An 18272-nucleotide genomic window follows, 5' to 3' on the forward strand; every position below is an offset into this window, starting at 1 on the left:
TTTTAGGAGGTGTTGGGTTCGTAACCGAAATCGGAATGTGAATCGAAATCAGAATGGTTTGGAATGGCTAAATTCTCTGAAGTGTTTGGTTCGTGATTGCAATCGAAATCGAAATCGGAATTGAAATGAAAATTTGAATCCATAAAAAAGAGTAGGGATTGAATTCTATATAGATTAAGTCATTCTCATTCTATCTTAAAATCGAAATCAGGACTCTTTTCAATCAAATAATCAGGATAAAAATTATCCATTTTGATTTTGATTTCGTACCTCTATTCTCCCGATTAAATATTTTTTAATTATTTTTTTTTTAAAATGAAAAGGGAAAGCATAACTCCAAGTTTCGATTCACGAGTCCCCAGCATTTATGGCAGTGCGAACCTGCTCGGTTTCAAAGATTTTGAACCCCAACGAGCCTTAGAGCCATGGACTACTCTCTGAAGCATGGCTATTTGCCCCAGATGCCTCAAGCAATCCATCAGGCATGAGCTCAATCATGCTGAGAAAACTAATTCCTTATTCGCTTCAGAAAAACTTGTGCGCCGCAAGTCCCCACCTTTTACTCCGCTACTCCTCTGCACTTCCCTCCCCATCACCCAAACGAAGAGAAGCCACCATTTTTAACGCGAAAACTGGCAGTCACGCGGTGTTCTACAACTCCCAAATTACGAAAAATGGAAGGAATGGGAATCTACAGGAAGCGCAATCCATATTCGATCACATGCCCTTCCGAGACGTCGTCTCATGGACTGCGCTGCTCACGGCGTATGCTGAAAACGGCGATGTCTCCAAAGCCCGGCAGGTGTTTGACCAAATGCCGAAGAGAAACACCGCATCATGGAATGCCATGATATCAGCTTACGCGCGTGCCTTGAAGGTTTCAGAGGCTTATGAGTTGTTTTCGAAAATGCCCACAAGAAATGTGGTCTCATATGGTGCCATGATTATGGGGTTTGCAAAGAATGGAATGCTAGAGGAGGCTGAGGAAGTCTACCAGGAGATGCCTCAGATGGGGCGAGACCCAGTTGCTTCTAATGCTTTAATTTGTGGGTATTTGAAAGCTGGCAAGCTGGACAAGGCTGTTCAAGTATTCAATAGAATGGGGATGAGGGATGTGGTTTCTTGGAGCTCGATGGTCGATGGATATTGCAAAAATGGGAGAATTTCTGATGCAAGAGATGTTTTTGATGCAATGCCCGAAAGGAATGTGGTTTCCTGGACTGCTATGGTTCGTGGATACTTAAAAGCTGGATTTTGGGAAGAGGGATTCAGACTGTTTGTGCAGATGAGAAGGGACGCTGTGAGGATCAGTTCGACGACATTTTCTGTTATGCTTGATGCTTGTGCTGATAAGGATAGGATCAGAGAAGGGGTTCAGATTCATGGGCTGGCCTTGACAATGGGATTGGAATGTGATGTCTTCTTGGGTAATTCTGTTATAAGTATGTACTCTAGAGCTGGTTGGATGACTGCTGCTAGAAGGTCATTTGATTGCATGAAAGAGAAAGATGTAGTTTCATGGAATTCTTTAATTAATGGATATGTTCAGCTTGATGCAATTGAGGAAGCATATGCATTGTTTGAGTTGATGCCGGAAAGGGATGTTGTTTCTTGGACTTCTTTGGTGGTGGGCTTCTCTAACAGAGGGTGGACTAAAGAATCTGTTCGTATATTTGAACAGATGCCCAAAAAAGATGGAATTGCTTGGACTGCAATTATTTCAGGTTTTGTCAGCAATAGGGAGCATGAAAGTGCATTGCGATGGTTTGGTCGCATGGTAGAAGAGGGGTTTAGACCTAATCCTGTCATGTTAAGTAGTGTTTTGAGTGCCTTGGCTGGTTTGGCAATTTTAGATCTAGGAATGCAGGTTCATGCCTGTATCATTAAGATGGATTTCGAGGTTGACGTTGCCATTCAGAGTTCTTTAGTGTCGATGTATGCAAAGTGTGGAGATGTAAGAGATGCCTATCGTATCTTCTCAAGCGTCCATGAGCGAAACCTTGTTACTGTGAACTCAATGATAACAGCATTTGCTCAACATGGTCTGGCAGAGGAGGCACTTAAATTATTCGCAGAGATGTTGAAAAACGGGTATAAGCCTACCCAGGTCACCTTTCTAGGGCTTCTTTCTGCTTGTGCTCATGCAGGCCTTGTTGAAGAAGGGTACAAATACTTCAAATCCATGAGATCTTATGGTGTTGAACCAGGGCCAGATCACTACACCTGTATGGTTGATATACTTGGACGTGCTGGGTTGCTGAAAGATGCAATGGAATTAATTAACTCAATGCCATGTAAACCCCATGCGGCAGCATGGGGTGCTCTCCTTAATGCTAGCAGGATCCACTTCAATCTTGAATTTGCAGAGCTAGCAGCCCAGCAACTTTTTGATCTAGAACCCAATAATGCAACAGCTTATGCAGTCCTATCCAGCATGTATTCTTTGGCAGGGCTGAAGGAGGATGAGGAGAAAGTGAGAATGCTGAAACAGTCCAATGGTGTGAGGAAGATTCCAGGTTATAGTCGAATTATACCTGATCAAAATGCAAATCAGTGGAGCAGAGTGTTAATCCCTCGAATGCAGCTTAGATAATTTCAGGAAGACAAATCAACAGATGTGTCTCAGTTAAGTTCTTATTGGGAACATATATAAATCAGGAAGTATCCATTTACATCAAAGGGATGTGGTTCTTGAAATTGAGATCAGGCATTTTGATCCGATCATCAGCTTTCTTGGTCCTAAGCAGTGAAGAGTTTTATGATGCAGAAACATAAACCATGATTGATTTCATATTATGGTGTGCAACTTCCAGAGGACAAGTGTCAGAAACACATATATCAGGCAAAAGGCAAAAGTATGTACTTTCTTGAAATGATTATCCCGCCAAAGGGGGAGGGGGGGGGGGGGGCTTTCATATTTCAGATTTGTGGGTGCTAGCTGAAACTGAAATAAGTACATTATTGACAAAAATGAGCAAAACTGAAGGAGATTATGTAAAGATATTTCAGGGAAAGAAGCATGTTGGTATATCTTCATGCCATGAAGTCATTATAGCTGAGCATGGTGGTCTAGTATATGATCAGAGTTGCAAAAATCCATTTGAGATTCCACTTTTGCTTGGTCTTCACCGAACATTAACTTTCAGTGGCTGTGTTGAGTAACCGACATTCTGGTTTGTTGCGTTCCAATTTCATATAATGTTACTATTCTATTCATTATGTAAAAACTATTTGATTCGTTTTTACTTAATATTAGACTATTTGATGAATATAAAAATTTGCTAGCGAGCATAACCAAGAGAAAACAATTATTCTCCTACTGTACAAGGCTTAAAGAATTCTATGTAAGGCAAAGTTATCTAGCATCTTGTTGCACTATAAGGATGGTATCCAATTCTATTCATGTTTCTGAAATGCCTCATAAAAACTTGAGAAGTCAAAATTTCTTTGACAGAACATATTGGTGTAGCATGACTAAATACTAGTTGACAGCAACACTCTCCCTCCCGCTTGAACACAGATATCAATCATGTTTACCCTGTTATTTTGATCCAGTGGACTTTGTGATTAACTGTGCCTAAATGTTTTCCGGTGGTTCTTCAAACCTCACATAGCATCTATAACTCTCATTGGTCAGTATGACTTGAACAAAATAATGCTATATTTCAATGCATTATTTTTCTGACAGAAGCTAAATTACTGATTATGTTATTTGCTATCTTGGTATGATGATAATGCTCACGACGGCTGGTGTTTGAATCTCTCATGAAGGTCACTAGTCAAGAAAACCAGGGCATTGCTGTGTCATGGCTTGGTATATAAAGTTGAAACTATTGCACCATTCAACTATCCAATTCTTTCATGTCATGAAGTTAATCCTAACAAAGAATCATAGATTATCGTGGACTGACAATGTTCTAAGGTCCACTCTGAGCTTATTTCCATTGAATAAAAACTGCTTGTATACGGACCTAGAAAGATCAGTGGTTCCCTTTCCATGGACCAACTCTGGAGGCCTCAAGATATCTGAAGCACTTTGCCGGTCAATTTATGTAATGGCACAAATGGCACCTCCCGCGCCCCCCCTCAAGCAAGCCCCTCAGGAACCTCCCCGTGCTCCACGCAAATCCCCAGGTATTCAAAGAACCGCTCCTCGTCCCCATGTGGACGCCAAAGGAGGCAAAGGTTCTGCATCATACTTGTCACCTGCCCTTGTACATGGCGCTGGAAGATCCACATCTAGGGGTGTTACTGTCCTAACCGGAGCAAATGCCGTTCCGTTGGGAACGATGATCCGTCCCAAGCCACCTAAAACGCCTCCATGTGTTTCCGAACAAAATATTTCTGTTGGGCGCTCCCAGCCGCGCTTGGTGAAACCTCCACGTCCTCTAAGCGGCGGATGTTGGACACCTGTCCAGTCTCGTGGCTCACGCAAGAGATCATCCTTGAGACAGGAAGTGTCTTGCAGCCGCTCTGCTGAAACCCAGCTGAGAAGCCAACATGCCTCCAAACCTAGTTCCGTGGCACGGCGATCTTACGTCACATATGCCGATGTGGTCAGACATTCCGGGCCGACCGGGAATCCATCTGAACGGCGCCGCGCCGTCCGGAAGCCAAACCTTCCCTTTAAGAAGGGCTCGTGCTTCCGGTGTAGATTTATGGGACATCGGAAGAAGGATTGCCGAAATCCTCTAAGATGTCTCAGATGTTTTAGTTTTTGTCACGCCTCCGATCCGAGATTTTGAATCGAAAGTCATAGCAACCGCCGCATACTCATAGAAAACTCTTCCCATAAGCATGCAAGGCATCTTATCATACTATCCTAAAACAACAGCGAAATAATTAGTCAATAATTTAAATCTAAAATATAACGATCTAAATTTTCTCTTTAATATCTCAATAAATTCAACAACGATTCAAAGGCTTTGCATCAAATTCAATAAGCCTTTCAATCTAAAATAAAAGTATGAAGATTCTGCTTCTGATCACTCTTCCATTCATATCTTGTATCATCTTAATTCCTCAACATCTGTAAAAACAATAAAAATAGGAGGTAATGAGCTAGACAGCCCAGTAAGCAATGATCACTTTTCAATAGATTTCATCAGACATTTAAGTAAATCATCATTTATAAAAAATAAGCATATAGAGTTCATCAATTCGAAATCAATTTCAATTATGCAACATAATTCATGCCAAATTCATTTCTTTTTCGAAAATTCAGGTTTCTTTCCAAATTTCAATTTCTTTTGTTCTTCAATTTCTTTTCGTCAACCATGAGCTATGACCACATTTTTTCTGTGGCAGGGTCATAATACCGCGTATCTGCTTGCGGTAGGCTGCGAATCATCTGGCAGCCATGTCCTTTGGAAACCGCTGGTCTCGCTGGTGGTTTGTCGCTGGTCTCTCTGGCGACATGTCGCTGGTCTCGCTGGCGACATAAACCCTCAGGACAATCAATTGCCAACGTACATGCCCCCATTGGCAGGGTCCTTTACATAGTCAGGTTGTCAATTCTTATTGTTTCTTATATCATAATTCTTCATAAATCATGTTTCATATTCTAATTTCGATAATAAAACATATAATCATGTAGTATCGAAATCAATCAATATAATGCATCATGAAATCAATATATTCAATCATGCTTCATCATAACATTTCAAATAAGATATTTTCATAACAAAATACCATTCATCCAATTCATGCATCGTTTCACAAATCATGTCAGAAGAATACATTATAATTTATCGATAAATCTAGAAAAAGTGAAACATTACTTACCTCGAACGCACTCCAATAAATCCACATAATTCTATAAATTTTTTTTCAAAAAATTCTGTTCGTAGATCATATCGTAATATTTCATGATCAAACATCCACAATCCTATACAAAATCAATTTCAATAATTAGAAAGAATACGAATACCATATTTCAACGGTTTAGATTGGGTCCGATCATCTAATTTTATCTAATCAAAATCTAATTAGGACCTAAATGATCCAAAGTTTGACTATCAGATCAAATCGAATTCGAAGTGATAGGACCGAGGTTTCTTCATCGATTTCATAAAATCAAGTAGAGAGAGACAATCAGAGGAGAGAGAATTCATGAGGTATAATTCGAATTGATCAGGTGACACAATCCAACATTATGATTGATCCAATATCTTGATTGGTGAAATCAACATGATCAAATCAAGTCATGACTAGATCGGGATCATGGATGATCAAATCTAAAGATTCATGGTCTGATCAAGGTGGGTGCCAGTACGCTGTCTGACAATCATGGATCAGGGTTCTTCATTAGAATCAGATCAGACTTATTAAAAAAAAAAATTTCATTCACTAACCTTTTTTTAGAGAGAGAATCAATCAAGAGAGAGAATATTTTAGAGAGAGAAAATTTTAGAGAGAGAAAGTAGAGAGAGAAAGTCCAAATCCAGAGAGAGAAAATCAGGGTTCAGTCTGAAAGAAGAGAGAGAAGAGAGAGAAACTCTCTCTCTCATCAATTTCAATTTTTTATTTATTTATTTATTTACTTACTTATTTGTTCATATATATATATATATATATATATATATATATATATATATATATATATTTATTATTATTTTTATTATTATTATTTTCTTTTCTTTTTCTTCTTTTCTTTTTTTCTTCTTCTTTTTTTTTTCCTTTTCTTTTTCTCTTTTTCCTTCTTTCTCTTTTCTTTTTCTTCTTTTTCTTTTTTCTTCTTTTTCTTCTTTTCTTGGTTCTTCCCGTGCCGGAACAGGGGACGGTGTGGCCCATGTTTTGCCGGGCCGTTCAGGCCACGGCCGCCGCGGCGGAGGCCGGCGGCCGACAGGGGCCACTCCCCTGATCAAGGAGAAGCGTGGCCGGCGATCGATTTCGATCGCTGGTGCCGGAAAAATCCACGGGAAAGAGACCAAAACAGAGGTCTCTTTCCCCGACCGGAAATCGGCGACTCTCGTCATCGGCAGCGCGCACAATGCACGGGGAGGAAGGAGAAGAAAGAGGGGAGGAAGAGGAAAACTTACCTCAGCCTCCGGAGACCTCGCCGGCGAGCAATTACGGTGAGAAATCGGACGGTGTCCGCGGCTCTAATTCGAGAAAATCGGAGAGAAGGAGAGAGGGAGGAGACCTATGGATCGATTCTAAAGAGAGGGAAGACCTTCTTATAGAGGGTCCTAGGATTCCGAGAGATCCTAGGACTCCTAATGCGCATGGGTCTCGCCGGAGAAGAAGACTCCTACCGGGAGTCTTCTTCCCGATTTTTACCCTTTTTTTTTTTTTTGGGTTATAACATTCTTCACCCCTAAAAAGAAATTTCATCCTCGAAATTTTTCATACATGTTACCATTGTATTGGAAGCCTGTGGATTCTGTTGAGTAAGCGCATAAACTCTTCCCTGGGTTTTAGAAATCTTTCCGCCATCCTTATGTTGTCCTTCATGAGTTCTTTTGCCAGCTTGATTTTCAGTATTTAGTGGGTAGCTAGCAATTTTATGATCTTTCTGACCACATTTGAAACAAGCACCGGTATTCCAATAGCAATCTTTGTCTGCATGATTTTTGCCACATCTGGAGCACGGCTCACCATCAATCTGTTGAGTCTTATTGTCTACTGTTCCCTTGGCTGATCTTTTGATGTTTTTATTATTCTGATGCTCATACTTTAACGTCCCAATATTCCTAATGTTTACCCACCTACACTCATACTATGTCAAATTTTATGTGTCATAATTTATCCACTTATGCTCTGATACCACTTTAATTGTCACGCCTCCGACCCGAGATTTTGAATCGAGGGTCATGGCAACCGCCACATACTCATAGAAAACTCTTCCCATAAGCATGCAAGGCATCTTGTCATACTATCCTAAAACAACAGCGGAATAATTAGTCAACAATTTAAATCTAAAATATAACGACCTAAATTTTTTCTTTAATATCTCAATAAATTCAACAACGATTCAAAGGCTTTGCATCAAATTCAATAAGCCTTTCAACCTAAAATAAAAGTATGAAGATTCTGCTTCTGATCACTCTTCCATTCATATCTTGTATCATCTTAATTCCTCAACATCTGTAAAAATAATAAAAATAGGAGGTAATGAGCTAGACAGCCCAGTAAGCAATGATCACTTTTCAATAGATTTCATCAGATATTTAAGTAAATCATCATTTATAAAAAATAAGCATATAGAGTTCATCAATTCGAAATCAATTTCAATTATGCAACATAATTCATGCCAAATTCATTTCTTTTTCGAAAATTCAAGTTTCTTTCCAAATTTCAATTTCTTTTGTTCTTCAATTTTTTTTCGTCAACCATGAGCTATGACCATATTTTTCCTGTGGCAGGGTCATAATACCGCGTATCTGCTTGCGGTAGGCTGCGAATCATCTGGCAGCCATGTCCTTTGGAACCACTGGTCTCGCTGGCGGTTTGTCGCTGGTCTCTCTGGCGACATGTCGCTGGTCTCGCTGGCGACATAAACCCTCAGGACAATCAATTGCCAACGTACATGCCCCCATTGGCAGGGTCCTTTACATAGTCAGGTTGTCAATTCTTATTGTTTCTTATATCATAATTCTTCATAAATCATGTTTCATATTCTAATTTCGATAATAAAACATATAATCATGTAGTATCAAAATCAATCAATATAATGCATCATGAAATCAATATATTCAATCATGCTTCATCATAACATTTCAAATAAGATATTTTCATAACAAAATACCATTCATCCAATTCATGCATCGTTTCACAAATCATGTCAGAAGAATACATTATAATTTATCGATAAATCTAGAAAAAGTGAAACATTACTTACCTCGAACGTACTCCAATAAATCCACATAATTCTATAAATTTTTTTTCAAAAAATTCTGTTCGTAGATCATATCGCAATATTTCATGATCAAACATCCACAATCCTATACAGAATCAATTTCAATAATTAGAAAGAATACGAATACCATATTTCAACGGTTTAGATTGGGTCCGATCATCTAATTTTATCTAATCAAAATCTAATTAGGACCTAAATGATCCAAAGTTTGACTATCAGATCAAATCGAATTCGAAGTGATAGGACCGAGGTTTCTTCATCAATTTCATAAAATCAAGTAGAGAGAGACAATCAGAGGAGAGAGAATTCATAAGGTATAATTCGAATTGATCAGGTGACACAATCCAACATTACGATTGATCCAATATCTTGATTGGTGAAATCAACATGATCAAATCAAGTCATGACTAGATCGGGATCATGGATGATCAAATCTAAAGATTCATGGTCTGATCAAGGTGGGTGCTAGTACGCTGTCTGACAATCATGGATCAGGGTTCTTCATTAGAATCAGATCATACTTATTAAAAGAAATTTCTTCATTCACTAACCTTTTTTTAGAGAGAGAATCAATCAAGAGAGAGAATATTTTAGAGAGAGAAAATTCTAGAGAGAGAAAGTAGAGAGAGAAAGTCCAAATCCAGAGAGAGAAAATCAGGGTTCAGTCTGAAAGAAGAGAGAGAAACTCTCTCTCATCAATTTTAATTTTTTATTTATTTATTTATTTACTTACTTATTTGTTCATATATATATATATATATATATATATATATATATATATATTTATTATTATTATTTTCTTTTCTTTTCTTTTTCTTCTTTTCTTTTTTTCTTCTTCTTTTTTTTTTTCCTTTCTTTTTCTCTTTTTCCTTCTTTCTCTTTTCTTTTTCTTCTTTTTCTTTTTTCTTCTTTTTCTTCTTTTCTTGGTTCTTCCCGTGCCGGAACAGGGGACGGTGTGGCCCATGTTTTGCCGGGCCGTTCAGGCCACGGCCGCCGCGGCGGAGGCCGGCGGCCGACGGGGGCCACTCCCCTGATCAAGGAGAAGCTTGGCCGGCGATCGATTTCGATCGTCGGTGCCGGAAAAATCCACGGGAAAGAGACCGAAACAGAGGTCTCTTTCCCCGACCGAAAATCGGCGACTCTCGTCGCCGGCAGCACGCACAATGCACGGGGAGGAAGGAGAAGAAAGAGGGGAGAAAGAGGGAAACTTACCTCAGCCTCCGGAGACCTCGCCGGCGAGCAATTACGGCGAGAAATCGGACGGTGTCCGCGGCTCTAATTCGAGGAAATCGGAGAGAAGGAGAGAGGGAGGAGACTTATGGATCGATTCTAAAGAGAGGGAAGACCTTCTTATAGAGGGTCCTAGGATTCCGAGAGATCCTAGGACTCCTAATGCGCATGGGTCTCGCCGGAGAAGAAGACTCCTACCGGGAGTCTTCTTCCCGATTTTTACCCTGTTTTTTTTTTTTTTTTTTTTTTGGGTTATAACAGTTTTGGTCACAAAGCATACAGTTTTGCAAGGTGTACCCAACAAGTTAGGGCCCAGAGCGATGGATTATTCCTTCGGCAGTCAACCTCCCCACAAAGCATTCCTAACGTTTAGCCCAGAGATGGCGGAGGCCTACCAATATCTAAATCGAGTTGCACATGTTGAAGCCTTCGGACGCAGCATCAAAGTGGACGATGTGGCAACCGCCTTGGCAAAGAAAACAAAGAGGACGAGTTCTTGGACCACACGACAACTATCGTCAAAAGAATTCATGGTCTCTTGCCCAGATTCAGTTATCCTTCAGTCCTTGATGTCTGGTGAGCGCATTTGTGGAGATGGTTTTTTTTTGCTAGTCAACCGTTGGAACAAATTCAGAGGTGGAGTGCCGCATAAGCTAAAATACATAATCTATGCTACCCTAAGTGATCTCCCTCTCTACTGTTGGACGGTGGATGCAGTTGCCACCATTATTTCTGGATTTGGTACCCCCTGCAGGGCAAGCCGTACCAGCCTTCATTGTCTGGGTTTGATGTCATCTTCTTCTGGGAGGAAGTTGAGAATATTCCCGAGAAGATCGAGGTAACAGTCGGTCCATTTACATACACTGTTTCAATGTCTGTAAATTTTATTGCAGAGCGCGCTCCCCATTTTGGAGACTCATCCACTTTTGAAGAGGACCCTGAAAACAACGATGAAGACTGGGATTTCTGGTTCGAGCAAGGCGACCGTGACTCTTCGGGGGATAGGTACTCGCATCATCGTACTAGTCCTGCAGATATCCATGGCAAGGACCGCCGTTCTCCGTCAGGGAACGATCAGAGAAGATGTCAAACCCAAGCGATCGTCGAGCACCACCTCTGCTCCGGGAATCGGTTGAACCAGTCTAAACCAGTTCCAATTCAGATCTACAAACCGGATTCAGTACCTAGACCGATAGAGATCTACCTAGATCGGGAGCTAATTATCTCTCTCTTTCGCCATTTCTACATTCCAAATTCAAATTCTGACCGTTCGACGGTCTCATCAAATTTGGCTGAGCCTGGCACCGAACAACCTAAGCCTCTACTCCATGCCTCTCATGAAACTCAAAACTCCTTACATAATGTAATCCCTGTGCCTAGAGCCTTTTCCACTATCCTAGCTGGCTTACCCCTTAACAGTGGCAACGGAAATGAGCTACACCCTAGCAACAGCTACCCCATCAAATGCTGAGGCTAGTGCGGGCGCTCTGCCGAAAAAAGGGTGAGACACTAGACACTCACACGAACCCCATACCCCCTGTAAGCGCAGCGCAAGACTCAGATCGAAGAAGATCAAATCCTTAGCGCTGGAGGAAACATCTCTCAAGTCTGAAGACGTCTTATATATCAATAGTCTCACAGCTAAAGATATTTAGGATTGTTGGTGCAAAAATTCATCTGCATCGGAGAAGCTGGAGTCGAGGGAGTCGCGGTCACCACCGGGACCTGCAAAAGAAGTTTAAATCGAAGGTGGGGTTGCTCCGGCAAGATCCTCCGATGCTCAAGTCAGTTCTCTGTCTCAACAAGAATGGAGTGCTCGAACGAAAATTTTAGCAGAGTTTTGGGATAGAAAATAGAGCTTAGAGAATAACGTATCTGGGGTCCCCCTTTTATAGATGGAGGGGGCAACAGACTGATAGCGATGTCTGTAACCGTCTGGCAGTGGCTGCCCAGGGTCAGGAGGAGTTTGTTGCGGAGAGTAGTGGAGTGGGATCGTGGTCATCACTGGGACGTGCCACGTGGAGTTTGTTGCGGGGAGTGGAGCGGCGTCCATTGTCGCGACTTATCAGAGGGTGGTGGAACCGCACGGTATCCGTCGTAGGAAGTGGAGTAGAATTGTGGTCATTATGGTGGTCTGCCAGGGAGTGATGGAGCCGCGAGGAATCTGTTGCAGGAAGTGGAGCAGAGTCGTGGCCGTTACTGCGGCCTGCCAGGGGGCCCAGGCCTGTCGGCCAAAGTTCGGCTGGAGTGTCTGGCGGAGAGAGGTGGCTAGCTACCCGTCTGAGAGGAGCTCGGAGTCCGGCTCCCGTATGAGTCCGGACGAAGTCTTCCTTCAGCAGAAGTCGGAGACGAGGTCTGGCTCCCGTGGGAGTCCGGACGGAGTCTTCCCGTAGCCGGAGTCGGCGACGAGATCTGGCTCCCGTAGGAGTCCGGGCGAAGTCTACCTGCAGTTAAAGTCGGGGGTGAAGTCCGGCTCCCTTAGGGGCCCGGACGCAGTTTACCGGCAGTTGAAGTTGGGGACGGAGTCCGGCTCCCACAGGAGTCCGGGCGGAGTCTTCCTGCAACCGGAGTTGGAGACGAGATCTGGCTCCCGTAGGAATCCGGGTGAAGTCTACCTGCAATTAAAGTCAGGGGCGAAGTCCGGCTCCCGTAGGAGTCCGGACGAAGCTTACCAGCAGTTGAAGTCGGGGATGAAGTCCGGCTCCCGTAGGAGTCCGGACAAAGTTCACCTGCAGTAGAAGTCGGGGATGAAGTCCGGCTCCCGTAGGAGCCCGGACGCAGTTTACCGGCAGTTGAAGTTGGGGACGGAGTCCGACTCCCGTAGGAGTCCGGACGAAGCCTTCTTGCAGCCGGAATTCGGGGCAATGGGCCACCTCCCGTAGGAGCTCGGGTGGAATCTTCCTGCAATAGAAGTTCGGAGAAGAAGTCCGGCTCCCATGGGAGCCCGGATGAAATCTGGTAGTTGTAGGAATCTGCCGTTGGTGAAGTTCAGCCGTTGACGAAGTCCGGGATAGTTCGGATTGGAGTTGAACCTGGCTGGAAGAAGTCTGGAAGGGATTCGGGGAACAGCTGATAGTCGTAGAAGGTCAGCTGGCGGCGGAGCTCAGTGAGCACTTGGGGTGGCTTGATAGATGACTGGGGGAACTCATGTTGAAGGAGCTCGGGTGGTGCAGTGGGAGTTCGTCCGTCGGAGGAATTCAGTCAGTACTGTGGAAATTCCGCTGTTGGAGAAGTCCGGAGAGATATCATCTGCAGTCGAAAGTCAGAGGAGTCCTGGGAGGCTCAATCCTGTTAAGAACTTCGGCTGAGGGTATTTTATATCCAACAATACCCAACACCAGTCCCCCTACTTTCGAGTTCGAATTTCGAATGAAGAAAGTACAGAGTGATTTTCATAGCCGAAGTTGCTCCCTTGATGTCCGCGCGCAATCGTCCTTAGATATTTTGGCATTCAATGCGCGTGCGCTGGAGTCTTTTCAAATCGAGGCGATCCGAAGAGGCTCTTTTGGAACCTGCAGCGGAACGGTGCTCAAGGCGTGGCGCAATAAAGGCTCTGTCAGCCGTCTGCCACTTTTTAACCGCCCGCTGTGGTGAGTGGGACACGCGGCGAAAAGAGACCGGTCAGAGGGGATTCGCAATCATCATTATGCCAGATCTCGGGGTCTATTTAAACCCACACTCCTCCTCCAAGAGTTCCGCTCTATCCGACAGTCTTGTTCTGGCATCCTTCTTCTCCCTGAGAACTCCGATTTTTCTCAGCGCCCTTTCTAGCCTTAGGAGTTCTTCGAGCCGTCCTCATTTTCGTACCTTCGCACCTCTCCGAATCGCTTAGGTTAGTCTCGGAACTCCTTCCTCTTTTTGTTCTTCCTTTTGCCGTTCGATCTTTCTTCCTCTTGCTCTGCATGTCAGTCCCCCGAGACCTTGTCCGTGATTTTCCCTAATTTTTAGGGATTTCTCCTCTGTAAGTGGTCTCCATGTGATTCTAGATGTCTTCCAGGGTTTCTTCCTCTAGCGGCTCTAGGAGTTCGTCCGTTTCGGTCTCCCAGAGTCCTCAGGCTGTAGATGAACCGGTAGCTAGAGCTGAACCTCGTCCGATTTTTACGTCGGACGCCATTCCTTGTTCTCTGACTCCGGACGAACTCCAACTAATAAGAATTTAGTATGGGGTTCCTCCAGAGTACGAACTAGAACTTCCTGGCTGTCCGATCGGGCTAGTGCCCCTCCCCCCAGCTGTTTCTGCCTATACCAGGAGGCCTTCCGTGCCGGACTTCGACTTCCTCTTCCACCTTTTGTCATTGCTCTTTTCCAGTTTCTGGATATTTCTTTGGCTTCGGTTGCACCGAACTCCTTTAAGTTTTTGATAAGGTTCCTCTCTCTTTGTCATATAGTCGAAGTCCAGCCCACCCTTTCCTTGTTTAGATACTTCTACACCTTCAAGCATCATCCCACGGTAAAGGATTGGTGGTATTTCTCCCCACAGTTCGGTAGAAAGGGGTTGCTGAAAGGTGCCCCCTCTTCTATCCATAACTGGAAGGGGAAGTTTCTTTATGTTCGATGCCCGACCTTGAGGCTAGGGTTGCCTCCTTGGGGCTCCTCGAGGGACTCCGTCCGTCGGGCTCCCAGCCTGGGGGAGGACGATCTTCAAGCCTCCTAGAAACTCTTCAAATATCTAACTCCTTCTCTTCCCAACCTCCTGAAGGAGCAGTTTCTGTTCAACATCGGCTTGAGCCCCCTGGATCCCACCAGTATTTCATCTCTCCTTTTCTTTTCTTCTTTTCCTTTCCTTCCCTCTCTCTCCCCTACTTCTCTTCTTTCTCCTTTTTCACCCCCTCTTTCTCTTTTTCTTCTTCTTCTTTTTTTTTTTTTTTTTTTAGGCATGGACGCCGAAGAAGCACAGATGCTTGCCAGGGGCCTGAAGGCTCACAAAAGAAAGGGCGTCGCGGCCTCCGGGCTGGCGAAGAAGGCCAGAGTGGAGGACATGGGTTCGATCGTGCCCGCCCAAGCGACCTCAGCCGCTGACGTCCTTGCAGACACTGAGCTTCCAACTGCCCGGGCTTCCTCGAGGGGTTTGAGTTCTCCTACCGAGGTCCCCGCTTCGGAGATCCACCCTGAGGAGGTGCCAGGGGGTGAGAGAGGAGGAAGACCTTGGCCCGCAGGGTCGGCAGTCGCCGGGCTGCCATCGAAGAATCCCACGGCTCTGAAGAGGAGCAGGGGGATAATCCCTTTAGTGACAGGGACCTAATAAAAAAGCTGGTTGACGGGTGCTCACTGCCCGAAGTCGTCCAGAGGATCGTCCGCGTCGATCCTGCACAACGAGTCTGGGACTCGTTGGGGGCCTTCCTCGAGGTAAGCAGATTCATCTTCCTTTCTTTCTTTCGCTTCTTCATTTAATTAACTTCTTAGCTTCCATTCTGACCTTCCGGTCATCCTTGCAGCTCGGACACCAACTCCTCGCCAACATCGAGACGACAAACAAGCGGTGGAAGGTCAGCAGGCCGAGGCTGCCCGTCTTAAGGAAATGGCCTTCGAGGCGGCCGGTCTCTGAGAAGCGCTTGAGAGAGAGAGACAGACCTCGGTGGAACAGAAGGCCGCCTTGGAGGAGATGGTGAGGGCGGAGGCCGAGGTAGCCAATATGGCGGAGCAGATTCCGACCCTGGTCTCGGAGGCCAGGGTTCAAGCGGTGGAGGAGTTCAAGGCTTCCACCGAAATGAAGAAGTTGAAGGTTGAGTTCGGCCAAGCCGCATTCAACAAAGGATTCGAGCTCTGCCAGGAGAAGATGGTCGAGAAATTTTTCGAGCTCGACCTCAGCTTCTTGGATGAGACATCCGAGGATGAAGTCGGACCCTCCACCACCGTCGCAGCCACCGCAGACCACCTCCCAGAGGTGCTGAGTTCCCTCGTTGATCCAGAGGTCCGAGACCTCTAACCTTGTATTCTTTCTTTATTGTAATTTTTCTTCTTTCTTTTGTCTTCAAGAAACGTTCAGTCAATAAAATTGGTCTCCTCCTTATGGGGGACTTTTCTTCTCTTCTTTTTCTTTCTTTCTTTCTTCTTCTTTGTAATGAGCTGCGTCTTAACGCGTTGACCTCCCGATGGCAGTGCCCTGCCGATGCACTCCCCTTGCCTCAGGGAATTCCACTAAGGTCCACAATCCGACATCTGAGAAAGAAAGTTCGTCAGTTGACAAGAAGGTCGAAGGAGATGGAGGACGAACTTTCTAGACTGAGGGAGAGTCACTCAGAGGCTACTGCAGAGGCCGCGCACTTCCGGAACCTCCATGTGAAAGGAATCATGGATTACAGCCGGAGAAAGGCAAACTTTAAGAAGGAGCTCGAGGAACACCGGAAGCACGCCAGCGACCGATCCTGGGTTCAGGCCTCCAAGATCAGCTCTCTCGAAGCGGAGTTGGCGGCTGCACGGGAGAAGATCGGCCAGCTGGAGGGGGGCTCGTCTTGGCTCGCAACCCAGGCCGAACGCGAATAAGACTGGTCGAAGAAATTCTCCGACCTTCAGCAACAGCTTCAAGATGCCGAGTCAAACTATAATGCATACTGGGCTAGCTGGTGCAAGCAGGTGGATGACTACAGGAGGAGGCTCCAAGCGTCGACCGACGAAGTTGCCCGCCTTCGAAGGCGGTTATCTGAAGGAGCCCAGCTCGTTTCGGCTCGGGACTCTAACGAACTTCGATCCTTGAGGGAAACCACGGGAAAGCTATCCGTCGCCCTCGGGGAGGGGAAGGCCGAGCTGCAGCGGTTGAAGATCCAGCTGGCATATGAGCAGCAAGCGGTCAAGGATGCAGAGGCGGAGTCCGAAGTCCTGAGGAAGAGACTTCGGGAGTTGGAGGGCAAAAGTCGACGATTCCACCGGATGTTTCAGGACATGCTGCTGAAAAAGAGAGAGCTAGAAGAAGAAGTTGAAAATCTGAGGCAGTCCCTGATAAGGAGTGAAGTAAATAATTCGAGATCGAAAGGAGCAGAACTTCCCTAGGGCTCTTTTTGCCTTCCGTCTTTCTATGTATATATTTTTTCTTTTATTGTTTTGTTTTGTTCTTGTTGTTTTACTTTTCTTCCTTTAGCCTGCTGGGTTTTGTAGTGTATATTTCGTGAATGAAATGAAAAGGAGATTTTGTGTTACCTCATCCACGTATTGCATTAAATTATCGTCCGTCGAATTTTTTTTGTCTCTTGATTTGTTCGACGTCAACGTAGTTTGAAGATTTCCAGCCGTTATCGTGTTCTTTTACTTTTCTTGTCACCTTTCTTTCTCTTCCCCTTTTTTTTTTTTTGGCCTTCAGGGCTTTGTAATGCGTAGTTAGCTAATAAAATAACATAAAATTTTGCATTACCTTGTTCAATCTAGTATTAGGCCATCGTTCATCGAACTTCTTTTGTCTTTCGACTTGTTCGGCGTTGGTGTCGTTTGGAGGTGCCCAGTCGTCACCACGTTGATTTGCTTTTCTTGTCGTCCATGGCCGTAGGCTCGAGCTCGTGGTCTGAACTTCGCATTACCTTGAAAGAGTCATTATTTTCTTGACCCATGTCGAGAGCCTTCTTAGAGACCGGAGATGTTCGGTAGGAACTTTCGTCTTTGTTGAGACGAAGTTTCCTATGTCTTTGGTGTAGTTTGTTTTTCATCTGTTGTCGATGTAGTTCATCACTTTTCTTTTTAATTTTTCTCCTCTTTTCTGAGTGAGGGTCCTCCCCTTGCTTTTTACGGGGTCGCGTAGAGGTGTAGAGGTGCCATTGAGGGGACTTTTCTCTTTATCTGATCATGTTGGGCGACCGGGTTTTTGTCATCGTCAGGACGAGATTTTTCTTCTGTTCTTGACGTAGTCGATCTCAGCTCAGGTTAGGACGAGGTTTTCCTTCTGTTTCTAACGGGGCTGTGGGGGCACATAAGGGTCGTTGCAAGGGCCTCTCCCCCCATCCGGTCTAAAAGAACCGGACCTTCGACTTTGCTCATGTCGGGATGAGGTTCTCCTCCTGTTCCCAACATGGCTGTGGGGGCACATAAGGACGCTGTAAGGCCTCTCCCCCCATCCGGTCTAAAAGAATCGGGCCTTTGACTTTGCTCATGTTAGGATGAGGTTCTCCTCCTGTTCCTAACATAGCTGTGGGGGCACATTAGGACATTGTAGGGCCTCTCCCCCCATCCGGTTTAAAAGAATCGGGCCTTTGACTTT

The 18272-nt window shown here is 44.7% G+C and overlaps 1 protein-coding gene across 1 annotated transcript; it reads left to right on the forward strand.

Moving 5' to 3' along the window:
• Nucleotides 1-347: 347 nt before the first annotated feature.
• LOC105037953 (pentatricopeptide repeat-containing protein At1g53600, mitochondrial) lies at nucleotides 348-3145 on the forward strand. The gene has a single exon (XM_010913596.3). It carries the CDS (start codon nucleotides 485-487, stop codon nucleotides 2591-2593), a length of 2109 nt encoding a protein of 702 aa, XP_010911898.1. The 5' UTR covers nucleotides 348-484; the 3' UTR covers nucleotides 2594-3145.
• The last annotated feature ends 15127 nt before the right edge of the window (nucleotides 3146-18272 follow it).

The sequence above is a fragment of the Elaeis guineensis genome, chromosome 5, assembly GCF_000442705.2.
Source record: "Elaeis guineensis isolate ETL-2024a chromosome 5, EG11, whole genome shotgun sequence".
In the NCBI taxonomy this organism is placed as follows: domain Eukaryota; kingdom Viridiplantae; phylum Streptophyta; class Magnoliopsida; order Arecales; family Arecaceae; genus Elaeis; species Elaeis guineensis.

Bases quoted from the DNA above. Each gene is read 5' to 3' on its own strand.
- LOC105037953 (XM_010913596.3), top strand. From the start codon at position 485: ATGAGCTCAATCATGCTGAGAAAACTAATTCCTTATTCGCTTCAGAAA.